Source organism: Leucoraja erinacea, chromosome 1 (assembly GCF_028641065.1).
Source record: "Leucoraja erinacea ecotype New England chromosome 1, Leri_hhj_1, whole genome shotgun sequence".
NCBI classification, from domain to species: domain Eukaryota; kingdom Metazoa; phylum Chordata; class Chondrichthyes; order Rajiformes; family Rajidae; genus Leucoraja; species Leucoraja erinaceus.
In genome coordinates this window covers 121,741,113-121,759,108 of record NC_073377.1, presented here as the reverse complement: position 1 = coordinate 121,759,108, position 17,996 = coordinate 121,741,113, and the positions used below count along the sequence as shown (strand labels likewise).

General features: G+C 42.3%; 1 protein-coding gene across 5 annotated transcripts in view; it reads left to right on the top strand.

Annotated features, from left to right (window-relative positions):
• Window positions 1-406: 406 nt before the first annotated feature.
• Window positions 407-17,996, top strand: part of LOC129701339 (homeodomain-only protein-like) — a 118,727-nt gene continuing 101,137 nt past the window's right edge. For 3 of the 5 annotated variants that reach the window (XM_055642492.1, XM_055642486.1, XM_055642481.1), the window contains exons 1-3: window positions 507-659; window positions 13,193-13,272; window positions 14,582-14,855. In XM_055642492.1, the coding sequence (XP_055498467.1) occupies window positions 585-659; window positions 13,193-13,272; window positions 14,582-14,855 (429 nt within the window). In that variant the 5' untranslated portion in view covers window positions 507-584. Of the gene's footprint in view, window positions 660-13,192; window positions 13,273-14,581; window positions 14,856-17,996 lie in introns of all 5 variants that reach the window. The other 2 variants (XM_055642507.1, XM_055642498.1) reach the window with 2 other exon arrangements.

Below are 17,996 nucleotides of genomic sequence, written 5' to 3'. Positions count from 1 at the left end.
TCAATCTACGATAACTGAAATTTTCATTCAGTTCTCTTAATTTTTAAGAAGGTCATGGCCTTTTGACAGCAAGCGATCACAGCTTTTTTGTTATGTCCATAGAAAATCAATAGGGAACAAGATGCTAATTTCCGAGTATGAAAATGGCCATAACTTTTTAAATACTTGAGATATGAAAGTGAATTAGGTGTCAAATTAAACTTCTTTTTATGCTTTATCTGATGGGATAAATTACAGACTTGATTTTTTAAATTTCAAAATTTTGTAACATTGCTACTTGATGGTCCGAATGCCCTAATTCTGCTCATAGAACCAATGAATTTAAATGCACATGCGGGGCTCGGTTTGGAAGCGGGCATGAGAGCTCCTGTCGATTCCCATTCTCTACTCAGCTGTGTTGGTGGAATATGGGAACTCATATTCTTGCTATGTATCTCTCCTATATGTCCAACGTGGGCGGAGCTGGGGGCCGCATTGCCGGGAATGGCAGCGTTGTAGCTCACAACAGCACCTGTAGTGGTGCAAGCAAGCGTCGCCGGGTCCACCCGCAAACAGCCTTGGTGCCGCCGATCCCGCCCTAACTCATGGAAAACATGGAGCCAAAAGCCTTTCACAGAGATTTATTCGGAGTGGGCAAACGGTGCCGACACCACCGCCCGGTGAGTCCGTTTCTTTGGCGATTTCGGTTCTTTCAAAGCGGTTAACAAGACCGGGTCAGGGCACAAAGTTCGACAGCCTTACTTGCAACTGTTGTCATGTTGTTTCCATAACAGCGGCGTTCAAAGGGTTGGAGCTAGAGAGAGGGAGAGATTAATTGCACAATGTAAAAAATCTGCGGGTCGAGGAGCAAGGGGGAAAAAGCAGATTTGTTCAAATGATTGTGGAATTATTTGCTGATCTTACTCGCGTAATGCCAGGATCAAGCATTGTCAGGGGCAAGTGGGAATACTTTGTGTGAATCGCATCAACGCCTGAAAGAAGATTGAAGGTTTTAGACACAATGAACTTCAGATGCTGGATTACATTAAAAAAAGGTACAAAATGCTGAAGTAACTCAGCGAGTCGGGCAACATCTCTGGCATCATAGCTATTCTTCAGAGATGCTGCCTCGATTAGACCCGCTGAGTAACCCCAGCACCTTGTGTCTTTCAATGTTTTATAGAAATGCAGCGCAGAAACAGCCCATCGAATCCACGCACCACCACCAAATGTCCAATTACACTAATCCTATTTTAATCCCACAATGCATTGATGTAGACATTGTTCATAAAATAGGAGCAGAATTAGGTCAATCGGCCCATGAAGTCTACTCTGCCATTCAATCGTGGCTGATCATGTTTTCCTCACAACCCCATTCTCCTGCCTTCTCCCCATTAGGCCTGACACCCGTACTAATCAAGAAGCAGACCCTAATCATTGGGAACAAACTTCAGTGGTGAATTACCACTCCAGCCTCCACATCTTTGGGATTTGTGATGAAAGTGTTTTGACCCACAGGGAGAACATACGACATACAAAATATAAGGTCATAAGTGATAGGAGTAGAATTAGACCATTTGGCCCATCAAGTCTACTCCACCATTCAATCATGGGTGATCTATCTCTCCCCCCTAACACCATTCTCATGCCTTTTCCCCATAACCCCCGACTCCTGTACTAATCAAGAATCTATCTATCTCCAACTTAAAATTATCTACTGACAGCCTCCACAGCCTTCTGTGGCAAATAATTTCACAGATTCACCACCCTCTGACTAAATAAATGTCTCCTCATCTCCTTCCTAAAAGAACGTCATTTAATTCTGAGGCTATGACCTCTAGTCCTAGTCTCCGTCACTAGTAAACACATCCTCTCTATATCTACACTATCCAAGCCTTTCATTATTCTGTATGTTTCAGTGAGGTCCCCCTCATTCTTCTAAACTCCATTCTTCTAAACAGGCCCAGTGCTGACAAACGCTCATCATAGGTTAACCTACTCATTCCTGGGATCATCCTTGTAAACTCTTATGGACCCTGAGAGGGTCATATAGGAGAGGAAATAGCACCCCAACAACAGGATTGAACTGGTTTTGATGGTGATCTGAAGCAACATCTCTGCTAGTTGTGCAACTGTGTTGGTTTAATAGCACAGGCACAATTTGGTTACATATTAAATGATTTTCCTATGAAGCTAATAATAGTTGATGACGTTCCCTCCACTATTAGATGTCTTTAGGAGTAAATGCTACTCCAGCTACTATACAGAAATCTAAACTAACAGTGCAGAGCTGTGCTAATTGGATGCAAGAGGTGGTTCGTATGAACGTCCAACTCCTCTCTGAAATACAGTTCTAGAAACTGAAAAAGCAGAATTGTTGGAGTACAAGGGCAAAGGCAATTGTTTCACTCATAAAATAGAAGACTCGATTCTACTTCATGTCTATCAGATGAAACCTTAAACCTCTAAATCCATAGTACTATTTTGAAGAAATGCAGCAACATCGAGTGCTTAATTGCCATGTGCCGACAAATGAACAATGAAATTCTTATTTGCAATAATTTAATAAGCCCGTAAGCACAACACACAGAGATAAATATAATACTTAAAAAATCTATAAATTAATAAGCATAAAAAAACAAAGTCCGCAGTGCAACCATAGACACAGTCCATAGATGCTCATAGTTCAGGTTGGTATTGTGTAGTGTTCAAGAGCGTGATGATTGCTGGAAGAAGCTATCCTTGAACCTTGTCACATGGTTTTCTGACTCCTGTACTTTCTTTTGGATGGTAGGAGCAAAATAAGAGTGCGGCCAGAATGGTGTGTGTCTTTGATATTTGCTGCCTTTTTGGAGTAGCTTCCCGTGTTGATCACTTTAGGGAGAGGTCAGTACCTGTCATGGACAGGGCAATGTACAGTATATGACTGTATTCCCTGCTCCTGGGCGTTTGAGTTGCCAAACGAGGCTGAGATGCAACCAGTCAGTGTGCTCTCTACCATACAATAGACTATTTGTCGACATACCAAATACCTTCAATCTTCTAAAGCTTTGATGAGCTTTCTCTGTGATTGCATCAACATACTGTACCCAGGACAGATCCTCAGAGATATGCATGCACAGGAACTTGAAGTTATTGACTCTCTCCACTGTTGTCCCATCAATGAACAGAGGTCCTTTGATCCTCCGCTATCTCCCCATGAATTCAATAATTAGTTTAGTTTGAGTTTAGTTTATTTCCGTGTGCACCAATGTGCAGTGAAAAGGTTGTGTTACGTGCTAACCAGTTGGTTATACACAGTGCACACTCACATGATAAAGGGAATAACGTTTAGTGCAAGGTAAAGTAAAGTCCAATTAAACATGGTCCGAGCTCCAATGAGGTAAATGGTAGCTCAGGACTGTTAACTTGTTGTTAACAGCTGGGAAGAAACTGTCACTGAATGTGAAGGTATGTGTTTTCACGTCCTTCGTCACTCCCTCTTTAGCTACTTAGCTTTGCTGACGTAGAAAGCAAGATTGTTGTTCTGGCACCATTCAATCAGACTTTCTCTTCTGTACTCTGCCTCGTCATTACCTATTATTCTTCCAATAACTGTGGTATTGTCAACAAATTAAAAAATGGAATTGGAACTGTATCTGGCTGCATTGCTATGGGTATAGAGAAAGTAGCACAGGGGTCTGAACACACAACCTCGAGGAGTTGATGGTTATCAAAGGGTGTGTTTTGTTGGCAATTTGTGCTGATTGTGGTCTGCAAACATGTTCTTATGTCAACCATGGGCCCTGAAAATGCTCAGTTGGTCAGGCAGTATCTGTGAAGGGAAAAGCATTTAATGTTTCAGTGATCTATTATGTGAGCAGTATTTTGTGATAATAATATCAGATCATAACACTTAAAAATAGATCCACCATTATAATAGAAAAGCCAGCATTTGTTGTTTAAGCAGAACACCTTTGTTCATGCTCACAACAGTTGATGTTGGTCATTGGTCAATCCATGCTACTCTGGTCCAGTTATAGGCCCTGTGTTATTATTGCGGTGTATGAATTATCTGCTTTTTTTTTTGTTTATAGTTTAGTTTTTACTTTAGAGATACAGCGTGGAAACAGGCTCTTGGCCCACCAAGTCCGCACTGGCCAATAATCATTAGGCCTCTCCGAGACATTAGGAACAGATTTGCAGGTCAATTAACTCACAAACCTGCACGTCTTTGGAATGTGGGAGGAAACCAGAGCACCCAGATAAAACCCACACGGTCACTGTGGAAGAAATTAATTTAGAGGGAAATAAAAGGAAAACGAAAAGTAACAGACTTAGCTGGTTTGCTTCAAGAGACTTTATTGCATGATATCATGGAGAGATGGCAGCAGTTGGTGACTGCAGCAGTTCTCTGACTTCACAGCAAAATTAGTCGACAGTCATACTGCGCAGTAAATAACTTTTGTTTACTTTTGTTAGATACTACTCTACGAAAATGTTCTATCTGCTACATGGGTTCCAATTATTTCATTAGTCATAACATTATTTCTGTATATGTAAATCTTATTCAACAACAGATGGTGAATACAAGTCAAACACAATACAAAGGCATCTTGACATTATTCTATCGCACCTTTTAGGCGGCCCACGCCACCATCCCCTCTCCAAGCCAACCATAAGCCCCCCATTTACAGTAACATTTCTATGCCACTAGCGGTAGGGGGTGCGGGTGGTCTACTGTAACTTTTCACAAAGGAAAAACAAGCTTTGTTATCTCCTCTACTATTTCATGTTTACATTCACCATCCACCCTTCAACACATTCCCAGACAAGAGGTAATACGTCTAATCTTACTTTGCCGATCCCCACAAACTTCTTCTGCACCTGGTCAAGTGAGAGATTGCAATTGTCACATCCAAAACACCCTTTCGTTACCTTGTTCATTTCCAATCAAAATTAAATTAAGGAAATATATTAATTTTTCTTCCAGTCACAGGGAGAATGTGCAAACTCCGCAAAGACAGCACCCGTAGACTGGATCAAACTCGGGTTTCTGGCGCTGTAAGGCAGCGATTCAACAATTGTACCACCTTTTTACATTGCATCACTGACAGTACTTAGAATTAAATCATTAGCTATAAACATTTTTTGGGCTGGTGCAAAAGGTATTATGAAGAAAGACTGGATAGACTCGGCTTGTACATGCTAGAATTTAGAAGATTGAGGGGGGATCTTATAGAAACTTACAAAAGTCTTAAGGGGTTGGACAGGCTAGATGCAGGAGGATTATTCCCGATGCTGGGGAAGTCCAGAACTAGGGGTAACAGTTTAAGGATAAGTCTTTTAGGACCGAGATGAGAAAATCATTTTTTACACAGAGTGGTGAATCTGTGGAATTCTCTGCCACAGAAGGTAGTTGAGGCCAGTTTCATTGGATGTATTTAAGAGGGAGTTAGATGTGGTCCTTGTGGCTAAAGGGATCAGAGGGTATGGAGAGAAGGCAGGGATAGGATACTGAGTTGGATGATCAGCCATGATCATATCGAATGGCGGTGCAGGCTCGGGGCCGAATGGCCTACTCCTGCACCTATTTACTATGTTTCTATCTATCACTTAAGTGCAAGCCTCGCCTTTGTTTTGCAGTACCCTGTGAAGAATGCAAGCTTTTGAATATAATTCATGAACAGTTTTCCTCTAAGTAACATTATGGTTTCAGAGACTAATTGTGCTTATTAGTTGCCTGCATTTTTATAGGTAGCGTAGATTTTGACAATTACTCATTAGTTCCTTTTAGCTTCATACAGGTCACCATTTAATGTACTCATGACCTTCTGAAGGGGTGCATGGGTGCAGTTTTCCTTCTCTAACCATTTTGATCCTCCTCCTGCTAAAAAATGATCCAAATCAAGTGCAGTGTCAACGTTGAACAGGTCAAGTGATAATGAATCAAAACTTGAAGACATACAATACAATACCGTTTATTTGTCATTTGAACCTCACATGAAGTTCAAACGAAATTTGGTTTCTGCAGTCATACAAGAAAAGAACCAAGACACACACCAACACAATTTACACAAACATCCATCACAGTGAATCTCCTCCTCACTGTGATGGAAGGCAAAGTCTTGTCTCTCCCCTGCTCTCCATTCCTCTCCCGAACTCAAAGTCAAAGCCCCCGGCGGGCGCTAGCAAGTCCCACGGCCACTTAAAGCCGCGCCGGGTGATCTAAGGCCTTGCTCCAGGTCACTCTCAACCCCGCAATTAGAGCGGGAGAAGTCGCTGTTGCCGGTGCCCCGCAAAGCCGTCTCCCACCGGGGACCCGCAAGCTCCCGATGTCACCATCCACCGGAGTCGGGACGCAGCAGCGCGCCACCACAGCTCTCCATGCTCCTAAGCTGGCCAGCTCCACAATGGTAGGTCCGCAGCTCCGCAGGCTCCGTGACTTGAGTTGTCGTTCCGGTTGGAGGCCGCTCCATGGTGCTAGGCCCCAATGGCAATGGAGACCCGACAGGGAAAAGGTCGGGTCCCCGTACAGGGAAGAGATCTAAAAGTTTTTACACCCCCCCCCCCCCCACCGCCTCCCACACATACAGTCAAAAATCCACCACAAACTTTACTCTCTACAAGACAAAAAAATTAAAAAAGACAGATGCACGTTAGTCGCGCCGCCATCCCAATTAGGATATTTCAGAGAATAGTTCATCTTTATAGATGTTCTTCTGCGTTCAACTTCATCGCCTTAGAAATAGAGCATGTACTTCCTTTTCTGTATGCTCAAAGTGTATATGAGATCCACTTTCTGCACTTGGCTGGCCTCGCATCCATTTCAGAATTGGACCAGGACCTTCTGGCATGATTCATTGTACTGTCGCTAACGATTTCTGGCATTATTTGTGATTATGCCACCACTGTGATCAACACTCATCGCTTAGACCACCAATGCAATTACAGCAATGTTTTTAATATACAGCTGAACAAGGAGGTGACCCTGCACCATGTGAATAAAGGGGCCTTAACTGGGATATTTGCTCTATGTATCTGCCGGATTGATATTTTACTGCTGTGTATACTGAAAACATCATTACTGGGTCTCAGTGCCAAATTAATGTAATCAGAGCACCCATTCATGCTGCCGTCCCTGCCTGATGATGGGCAACTTTCAAGGCTGCTTATAGCGGCATGAAGTAAGCTGCAACACAGGAAGCAATCGGCACTGGCGAATGTGGGATTGGGCTTCTGGTGATGTTGTGCAAACAAGATACGTATCACCCCTCCTTCTGAATTTTACCAGATCTCCATGGCAGCCCTTCCCACAACTATTCTGCTCACCATTGAGATGCTTCTTTAAGATTTTTGCATTCTTCTAAGACATTCTTGTGGTAGGATGCACCAGCTGTGATCCCACAAGTAGTTATCTTTGGAAATCAGGCAGGTAGCGTTTTAACATGGCAAATATTTGTACGTGGATGTTACCAGAATTGTGGGCCTGAGCTACAAGGAAGAGGTTGGGTAGGCTAGGACGTTATTCCTTGGAATGCAGGAGGATGAAGTGTGATCGTACAGAGGTGTATAAAATCATACGGGGGATAGTAGGGTAGATGCACAGTATTTTATGCAATGTGGGGGAATCGAGAACCAGAGCACAGGTTTATGCTGAGAGGGGAAAGATTTAATTGGAAACTGAGCGGCAGCTTTTTCCTCCAGAGGGTCACCAATCTCTTGACATTCTGTTACAAGTTATGTCAAGGCAAGAGAATCCCTAGCAGATGGAAGAAACAATTGAAAGACGTTCTCTGAGCTTACTTGAAATTGTACTTTTTGAAAATTCTTAAAAATGAATTGTCATCAACTCCTGGGAGTCCATTACCCATGACCGCATGACCATTAAAATAGAGGAGCACTTGGAATGACATTGACCATCTCAGGCCCACTCATCAAAAGCACACTGAAGTCGAGCATAAACGTTGGAAGGAATGCATCAACTCCCAAACTAACACACAGTCAAAGACCTCCTACCTAGCTGGTCCTTCAGCTTTCTCAGACCCTGCAGAACTGGGGTGGAGACAAGACATTCACAATCCAGAGGGACTCCCTATGAAGAAGGTTAGGATTAAAAACAACACCCTTTTAGCTCATCAGAAATAGGTGAAATCAATTTTCTGATCTTTACATCTTTATAACAAAGAACAAGCCATATTGAAATACAGTATAGGAATATTTCACCATCCTACCTTTGCTTTAGCTGCAGCACCATGACACAGCTAGTAGAGTTGCTGCCTCATAGCTCCAGCAGTCTGGGGTTGATCCTGACCTTTCGTGCTGTTCATGTGGAGCTTGAATGTTCTCTATGTGCATGGGTTTCCTTCAGGTACTCTGCTTTCCTCCCACATCTCAAAGATATCTGAGTTGGTAGGTCATATTGCCACTGAATTGCCCCAAGATTGTAGGTGAATTATGGAGGGGGGGGGGAATTGGTGGGAATGTGCAGAGAATAAAATTAGATTAGAATAATCGTGTATTGAAGCTTGGTGTGGACTTGATGCACTGAAGGCTCTGTCTCCATACTATAGGACTCATAGCTAAGGTGTTTTATGCAAACTGTTAAGATAAGGCGAAATTTAGAAGATAGCAGAACCAGTCAAATCGGACAGAGACTGAGGCATCAAACACTGATAATTGGACAATGTTAGCTGATTTAAGGTCTCACTACGGGTGCCCTTTTTATGGAGTTTGCATGTTCTCCCCATGGCCGTGTGGGTTTTCTCCAGGTGCTCCAGTTTCCTCCCATACTCCAAGGACATGCAGGTTTGTAGATTAATTGGCTTTGGTAAAATTGTTGTACTTATTGGAACAGGACTGGGTTTGAAAGGCTCAGTGTGAACCCATCTAGTAAAAGTAAAGCAACAATTATACAAACAAAACTGTTTAGTCAGTGATATTGTAAAGTCAATAGTGATTACATCTAACAATCCTGAAAGTACATAGTGCTTTGATCACTGTTTACTTTTGAGGTACAGGGTGGAAACAGGCCCTTTGGCCCGCCGAGTCCACACCAACCAACCCATACACTAGTTCTATGATATCCCGTTTTGTGCATCATACACACTAGGGACAATATAGAGAAGCCAATTAACCTACAAACCTGCATGTCTTTGGAATTGGTGAGCACATGGAGAAAAAACACGCTGTCACAGGGAGAACGTATAAACTCCACACAGACAGCATCTATAGTCAAGATCGCTCTGGTGCTGTGAGGCAGCAGTTCTACCTCTGCACCAGTGTGTCACCCACATCTGCTTGTATATATTGAACATCAGATCCTGTGTCAGCCATTATGAATTGAGGGACATAATTATATTGTTAAAATAATGTAGACAAGTCTCACAAAATCTCTAACCACTGTTAGAAGTCTGAGCAATAAGTAACGGTAGACTCATCAACTTTGAAAGGATGTAACTAAAATGAGTCTTTCTTGGAGAAGATTGTGAGGTTCATCAGCAAATTGAGGTGCAACATTCGGAGAAAATGGAAAAGGCATATTCAAAGTGACGTTAAGAAGCACTTCATCACACCATTAGTGATTATTACAAAGAATTTCAACGAGGAAATTAAAGTAAAAGTTGTGGAGTAACTTTGTTCAGATTGCAGAGAATATATTGATAGTTTATGTAATCTCTTCTTCATTTAATCCATGGAGTTTTGGTATAATTCAGGTAAATGTATGTTGCACATCATCCTAAATCAATACAGGTTTTCTAATTTGCAGCGCTCAGAACTGCTTAATGTACTTCAAGTGTGATATGATCACTATCATTTTTTATTCTTTAAAGTGACTGAAATATATAATCATTCCAATCTCACTGACAGTTTTGACAGCCGGTGAACCTGTGAACTGTGAACCTGTGAACCTGTGAACCGGTGAAACTCCACACAGAGAGCACCTGAAGTCAGGAGAAACATTTCTCCACTGTCTGTCGATAATTGATGTTATACAAATTTCAAACAGTCCCCACTTCAAATTATTCTTGGTCAGACAGCAAGATATTTCATTGTACCTGTACATATGGACTGCACAGTGTCCCAAATCAGCAAGAGTCAAGAGAGTGTTTTATTGTCACGTGTCCCAGATAGAACAATGACATTCTTACTTGCTGCGGCACAACAGAATATGTCTCATCACCCATCCAAGCCATTCTAGTAGTGAAGCTGAACACCTGCACTCAGAAAGGTCCCACGGTACCTCATCAATCAACTAGTAGGCAGGCTACTAATGGAAGAATGTGATCCAAGGGCAGGTGACCACTCACCAGTCATTGGAAAATATGGCACACTTTCTAGATGAATGAATGAATGCATGAATGAATGAATGAATAAGTTTATTGGCCAAGTATTTACATACAAGGAATTTGCCTTGGAGCTCTGCCCGCAAGTGACAACATGGCATACAGTGACAGTTAAGAATGATACATAAAACATCTATCTTACTAAATCTCTGATCTTGACCGCTTTTGGCCCACTGTGCTGCGATTTCCGTCAGAACGCCGCCACCTACGGCCGTCATTTTTGGGCACCTCGCCCAGTGTACCCCTCCGCCTTACTGGTGCAGAGGATTTTTCCCATCGATGACAAATCAGAGAGATATTAATGTTTAAAGAAAAATCATCATTCTCTCTGTTGCCCCTGCTGGAGGGAGGGGGAGGGACTATAAAACCAGGAAGTGGTGTGCCTCACTCACTCTCTGCAAGATGGATGAAGCCAAGGGTCACGTCTCTCTGAGCTCTGAATAACACTGAACAAATGTCTACACAACTGTGAGTACCCTTAATGTGGTTTGAAAATTAAAATATGGTTTGTTTGAAGTAAAAAGGCACTGCCTACAAATGGTTGTTTGGATGCTTTGGCTTGAAGTTGAAAGGCACTACTTACTGCAAATGGTGGCATGAAGTTGAATGGCACTACTTACTGCAGATGGTGGCTTGGGTGCAATGGCTTGAAGTTAAAATGCATTACTTACTGCAAATGGGGGTGTGGGAGCTTTGGCTTGAAGTTGAAAGGCACTACTTACTGCAAATGGTGGCTTGGGTGCTTTGGCTTTAAGTTGAAAGGCACTACTTACTGCAAATTGTAGCTTAGGTGCTTTGGCATTAAGTTGGAAGGCACTACTTACTGCAAATGGGGGCTTGGGTACTTTGGATCGAAGTTGAAAGGCGCTACTTACTGCAAATGGTGGCTTGGGTGCTTTGGCTTGGTTGAAAGACACTACTTACTGCAAATGGTGGCTTGGGAGCGGTGACTTGGGAGCTTTGGATTGAAGTTGAAAGGCATTACTTACTGCAAATGGTGGCTTGAGTGCTTTGCTTGAAATTGAAAGAAATTATACTAATCTCTTCTGCCTACATGATCCTTATCCCTCCATTCACTGCATATCCATGTGCCTATCTAAAAGTCCCTTATACACCACTGTAATTTCTACTTCCACCACAACCTGTGGCAATGGGTTCCAGGAAATTATTACTCTCCTGACCAAGATCATTTTTTAAAATATCAGAGCACAATTATTGAAAATATTGTTCCGTCAGTTTGATTAACCTCTAATGCATGTGATGTTTTTCTTTTCCCCACTATATATTAAGTTTAGAACATCAGGCACTAACGCAATGTTATGAGAATATGGCTAAAACACTTAAAATTCTAATGCACAATAATAATAAAATCAAACTGACGGAACAATATTTTCAATAATTGCGCTCTGATAATTAAAAAATTAAAAAATGCAAGAAGTGTTGTCAATTTGTCTCAAAAATTCCCCCAACTAGCCAAGAAGGTTCTTTTAAACTTGAATTTAAACTTGTTCTCTTTAGTGGCTAGGCTGAATGCGCATATATAAAAGCAAATGCCTAATTGTTCTGCTTTGGAAATCCACTCAAATTAAATGCATGTTCAACAGATTATGGATCTTTAAAATGTGAAAGAGTCGATACCTCAGCATTGACCTGGGGTCAAGGAAAGAGCGTTCACGTCGCGGCCCTGTTTCCACCACCACGCACAAGAAGTGACAAGACAGACACCATTGTATGCAGTTGCCGAGAAGTGTGTTCAGCTCTGGCTGAACAACTTCTAATCTTATGTGTGAACTCGTATATAAGAAAAAGCATTGAACTCTGATGGACATGAAATGTTAACCTGGCTCCTCCAGTGCAAGTGAATGAGATGGTATTTTCAATCTGTGAGGCCCAGAGCTCTCAGTGCCATATATACTCCTCACTTTTGTCATATAGAAACATAGAAACATAGAAATTAGGCGCAGGAGTAGGCCATTTGGCCCTTCGAGCCTGCACCGCCATTTAATATGATCATGGCTGATCATCCAACTCAGTATCCCGTACCTGCCTTCTCTCCATACCCTCTGATCCCCTTAGCCACAAGGGCCACATCTAACTCCCTCTTAAATATAGCCAATGAACTGGCCTCGACTACCCTCTGCGGCAGAGAGTTCCAGAGATTCACCACTCTCTGTGTGAAAAAAGTTCTTCTCATCTCGGTTTTAAAGGATTTCCCCCTTATCCTTAAGCTGTGACCCCTTGTCCTGGACTTCCCCAACATCGGGAGCAATCTTCCTGCATCTAGCCTGTCCAACCCCTTAAGAATTTTGTAAGTTTCTATAAGATCCCCTCTCAATCTCCTAAATTCTAGAGAGTATAAACCAAGTCTATCCAGTCTTTCTTCATAAGACAGTCCTGACATCCCAGGAATCAGTCTGGTGAACCTTCTCTGCACTCCCTCTATGGCAATAATGTCCTTCCTCAGATTTGGAGACCAAAACTGTACGCAATACTCCAGGTGTGGTCTCACCAAGACCCTGTACAACTGCAGTAGAACCTCCCTGCTCCTATCTGCCGTATTTGTTTTGTGAAGCAACTTCAAGGTATGTACTATATTTTTTTAAAGCAGTAAACAGTGGAAATACACAACAGGTCAATCAGCATTTGTAGTGACAAAACATTGCATCAATCCAGTTCTGACATGAAATATTAACTCTCTCTTCTTCAGATATTGCTGGCTTACTTGGTATTTCCAGGATTTTATATTTAATTTCTGAATTCCTATATCATTTAAGTGTTTATTTTTGTGCCAATATATGCAATGTCCTGTTTCTTTTCAGTTATATTAATTCCAATGGCAATTAAAAAGAATAATGCGCATTATTAAATATATTTTAAATTCTTCACAGATGTCATCAAGCCCAACATCTTGGAGTTCTCCAAGATTCCCACTGAATAAAATATTGGACACAGACAGTGGAATACTGAGGTACTGTTAAATAGTCAACTGTTTTTTAGGCTAGGTTATCTGGTGTAAAGAAAATATCTTTAATGTTGATGCAAAGTGCCAGATTAGGAGGACTAAAGCTGTGTGGTAACACAAGGAAATGTCACAATGACAAAAATGTATCCCTCAATGATGAATATGTAGTTTGTTTGTATATTGCTTAACATGGTTAAGCAGGATTAGAAAGGTTTTACTATTACTAGATGCCTTTATTACATCTAGGCTGGATTACTGTAACGCGCTCTATTTTGGTGTTGCTCGTTCTTCACTGGCTCGTCTCCAGTTGGTTCAGAATGCTGCTGCTCGCCTTTTAACAGGGACTCGAAAGAGGGAGCACATATCGCCAATTCTGGCCTCCCTACACTGGCTCCCGGTGCACTTTCGGGTTCATTTTAAGATACTGTTATTTGTTTTTAAATCTCTGAATGGGCTCGCCCCGCCTTACCTCTCTGAGCTGCTCCACCCATACGCTCCTGCCCGGTCCCTCAGGTCAGCTGGTCAGCTGCTCCTGGAGGTACCGAGGTCTAGTCGGAGGCTCAGAGGGGATAGAGCCTTCTCTGTTGCTGCTCCGGCACTCTGGAACACCCTGCCGTTGCACATCAGACAGGCCCCCTCACTGTCCATCTTCAAATCCAGTGTTAAAATGCATTTGTACTCCCTGGCTTTTGACCATGCCTGAGGCTTTGCTTCTGTTTGTGGTGTTTTTGATGTTTCTTTATTTTACATGTCTTTTCCTACTATTTCTTTTGATTGTTATTTTTGGTGTGTATTAACTTTTTGTCAATGATTAGTGATGTACAGCACTTTGTTGCAGCTATGTTTGTTTTTAAAGTGCTCTATAAATAAAATTATTATTATTATTATTATTATTCTCATTGCCCTTCCTGCAATCTCTTCTTCTAACTCTGGTCAAACAAATTATTTGATAACCCAAAGCCTTTCAATGCATGGGAAGTATCAATATAGCAGCAAGTCATAGATATGTGTCCAAATATCCGCTTTGTTTTGCTTGATAATAATTACCTATATTATTAAGATACTGTTTCTGAGTTCCATATTTTGCAGACAATGTCCCTATAATACCTACATATATCACAAGCAAAAATTCAGTCCCCACATTGCAAACATCATTAAACGTTATTGCTTTTTAATATAAAATTTAAAAATTGTTATTGTTCACATTCCGATCTGTTCTTGATATTGTTGTCATCTTCACGTGCGCTACCTTTTTCATGCAAAATAAAAAGTTTATTAATATTTCAACAACCTGTTGAATATCTGCTTCCTGCAGCAATGCGTCAAGTTTTGAAACGTACGACGTGGGAAAAGAGATATTCTCGCCTGTTGACATGGAGGATGTCAGTAGAGCAAATCGATATGACAGACACGGTGAGAGAAAGCTCACATTAACATTGCTGCAGTCTGAGACCAGAAGGTGCGCCCTTACTGAGAGTCTACAGACTGCCTGGTGTGCATTAAAAGAGCAACGAGAACGTATAAGCAAGAAGAATATGGAAGTAGTCAATCACGGTGCTGTAATTGACAGCATGATCTTAAAGCAAAAGGTAGAGTAACTCATCCCATTTTATCTCTGCACTCAGTGAATTATTAATTATATTAGAAAAATACATATGCCTTTTTACATTGTTATACATGAAAGTAAGAACGAAATTGTAACAGGAGCAGCCAAGCCTGTTCTAGTAATGGGTGTAGCGATTGATTGAATTAATTGATTGAAAGTTACACCACGGAAACGGGTCTTTCGGCCCACCAAGCCTACGCTGACCATTGATCACCCGTTCACTAGTTCTACATTATTCCACTTTCACATCCACTCCCGACACACTAGGGACAATTTACAGCAGCTAATTAACCTATAAACCCGCACGTTTTGGGGATGTGGGAGGAAACCCATGCAGTCACAGGGAAAATGAGCAAACTCCACATAGACAGCATCTGAGGTCAGAATTGAATCTGATCCTCTGGCACTGTGAGGCAGCAGCTCTACCAGCTGCAACACTGTGCCGCTCCAATGCAGGCATGCCAGAATATAAGGATTTATTATTGAACTAGTAAACCAATTACCTGGAGCAGTTAGGGAAGGTAAACTTTGTTTATTGAATAAAGCAACTCCCAAGCTCGTCTCAGTCATGGTCACCATGAAACTATTAGGTGTTGTTAAAAGTCCTCACCCAGTTCCCTCAGACAGGATATTGACAATTCCTATCTGAATGGTCATATATGTAACTCCCCACTACAGCAATATGACTGAATATTAATTGCTCACTGTAAGAGGCAATCAGCCATTTTTAGTAACTTATTTTATCCCTTGAAGGTCCTGGAACTTAAAGGTTAAATGCAGGATAGAAGAGGCTGTTTTGCTCAAAATATTATCTATAGATAAATGAACTGGATAAGATATTGAACAGTTAAATCACACATACCAGGGAAGATCTGCCTACCAGGTTATTCATTAGTCTGTTTGACCATGCTTGATTGTGTGCCCCTGTGATCTGTTTGTCTGTCCACGCAGATCTCTTGGTGTCTCTGTAAATATTCTGTAAAAAAGTCTGAAGAAGGGTTTCGACCTGAAACGTTGCCTATTTCCTTCGCTCCGTAGATGCTGCCTCACCCGTTGAGTTTCTCCAGCATTTTTGTCTACCTTAAGAAGAATAAGCCCTTGCATATTTCCAACTGCACACCAGGTGGCGATCTAATTGAAGCAAGCATACACCAGCAACAAAAGGCACAAAGTGCCAGTGTAACCCTTTAACCAGTATCGGCAGTTCCTTGTAACACATAACAACCAACATTCTTCTTCTTACACATTCCTTCATCCTCTTCCCTGATACCGAGCAGACAATCTGCTGATTCGTGCTGTCCTGATGCCTAAGAATCTAGAATAACATTAAAAACATAGAAACATAGAAACATAGAAATTAGGTGCAGGAGTAGGCCATTCGGCCCTTTGAGCCTGCACCGCCATTCAATATGATCATGGCTGATCATCCAACTCAGTATCCCGTACCTGCCTTCTCTCCATACCCCCTGATCCCCTTAGCCACAAGGGCCACATCTAACTCCCTCTTAAATATAGCCAATGAACTGGCCTCAACTACCCTCTGTGGCAGAGAGTTCCAGAGATTCACCACTCTCTGCGTGAAAAAAAAAGTTCTTCTCATCTCGGTTTTAAAGGATTTCCCCTTTATCCTTAAGCTGTGACCCCTTGTCCTGGACTTCCCTAACATCGGGAACAATCAACGCTCAATATCCTCAACAAAAACGCTCAATATCCTCATCAGACAGCATCTAAGGAGAGAAAATCAGACTTCATAACTCTTCCGGGCCACATAACTTGTTCTGCTGTAGGTAATTAGGTGAAAAATAAATGTCAGAGATAACTGGAATTCATTGACACAGATGCCCGTGGAGGCCAAGTTATTGGATGTTTTAAAGTGGAGTTTGATAGATTCTCGATTAGTAATGGCATCAAAAGTTACGGTGAGAAGGCAGGAGAATGGGGTTGAGAGGAAAAAAATAGATCAGCCATGTTCGAATGGCAGAGCAGACTCGATGGGACAAATGGCCTAATTCTGCTCCTATGTCTTATGGTCTCAAATAAACTAATTTATTTGAAACTGTATCCCAAAATAACTTGATGCTATTAAAAAATACAGCAGGCAAATTACTTCATGCTGTGAGCATCTAAAGAGTCTATGTAATGAAATGTTTCGAATCAACAGGCTCGTGTCCTGTTTTATGGCAGGTTCAATAATTCCTTTCAGAAAAACAATTAGTCTCATTCAAGGGGGAAATAACTTTCTTCTTCCTATCATTGATGACTACCCACATTTCAAGTTCACAAGTTATAGGAGTAGAATTAGGCCATTCGGCCCATTTAGTCTACTCCGCCATTCAATCATGGCCAGGGCCGGATTTAGATGAAGAGAGGCCCTAAGCTGTTCCACGTGAGGCCCCCTCCGCGTTGGTTTTTAACGCTGGTGGCGAGACAGCCATGGCGGCCATATTTCCCACAATTCAAAGCGAGGGAGAAAGTGCCAAGCGCTGACCAGTTGCTGTTGCAGTGCGCATGCGCAGGGCGGCCGATGATGTGCTGGCCGTGGTTGTGCGCATGTGCAGGGGGGAGGACGTGCAGGCCGCAGCAATGCGCATGTGCAAGGCGGCCTGCCGTGCCGGCGGATGAGGAGTGAGCGGAGCCCGGCGGCCCGGACACGGATAGCGCGGGGAGATGGAGAGAGAGAGATAGAGAGACGGCCCACCCAGAGTTGAACGGTAGACGGCCTGCCTTGGCCGGAGGCCCCCCTAGACCTTGAGGCCCTAAGATTAAGCTTGTCTAGTTTATACGTAAATCCGGCCCTGATCATGGCTGATCGCCGCCTAATCCCATTTTCCTGCCTTCTCCCGATAACACGTTCTGATCAAGAATTTATCTATCTCTGCCTTTAAAATATCCACAGACTTGCCCTCCACAGCCCTCTGTGGCAATGAGTTCCACAGATTAACTACCTTCTCACTAAAAGAGCAGATTAGTATATGTATCAAATCTGGGAAAGGTGGAGCAAAGCTGCAAGGCCTGACATTACCTCATAAGTGGCCTGACACAGCACGCAACTTTCCTAATCTCGCCTTGCTCACCTGTCTTTCTATATCTCCGTCTCCAGGCAACAGCAGTCACCAGCCCATTC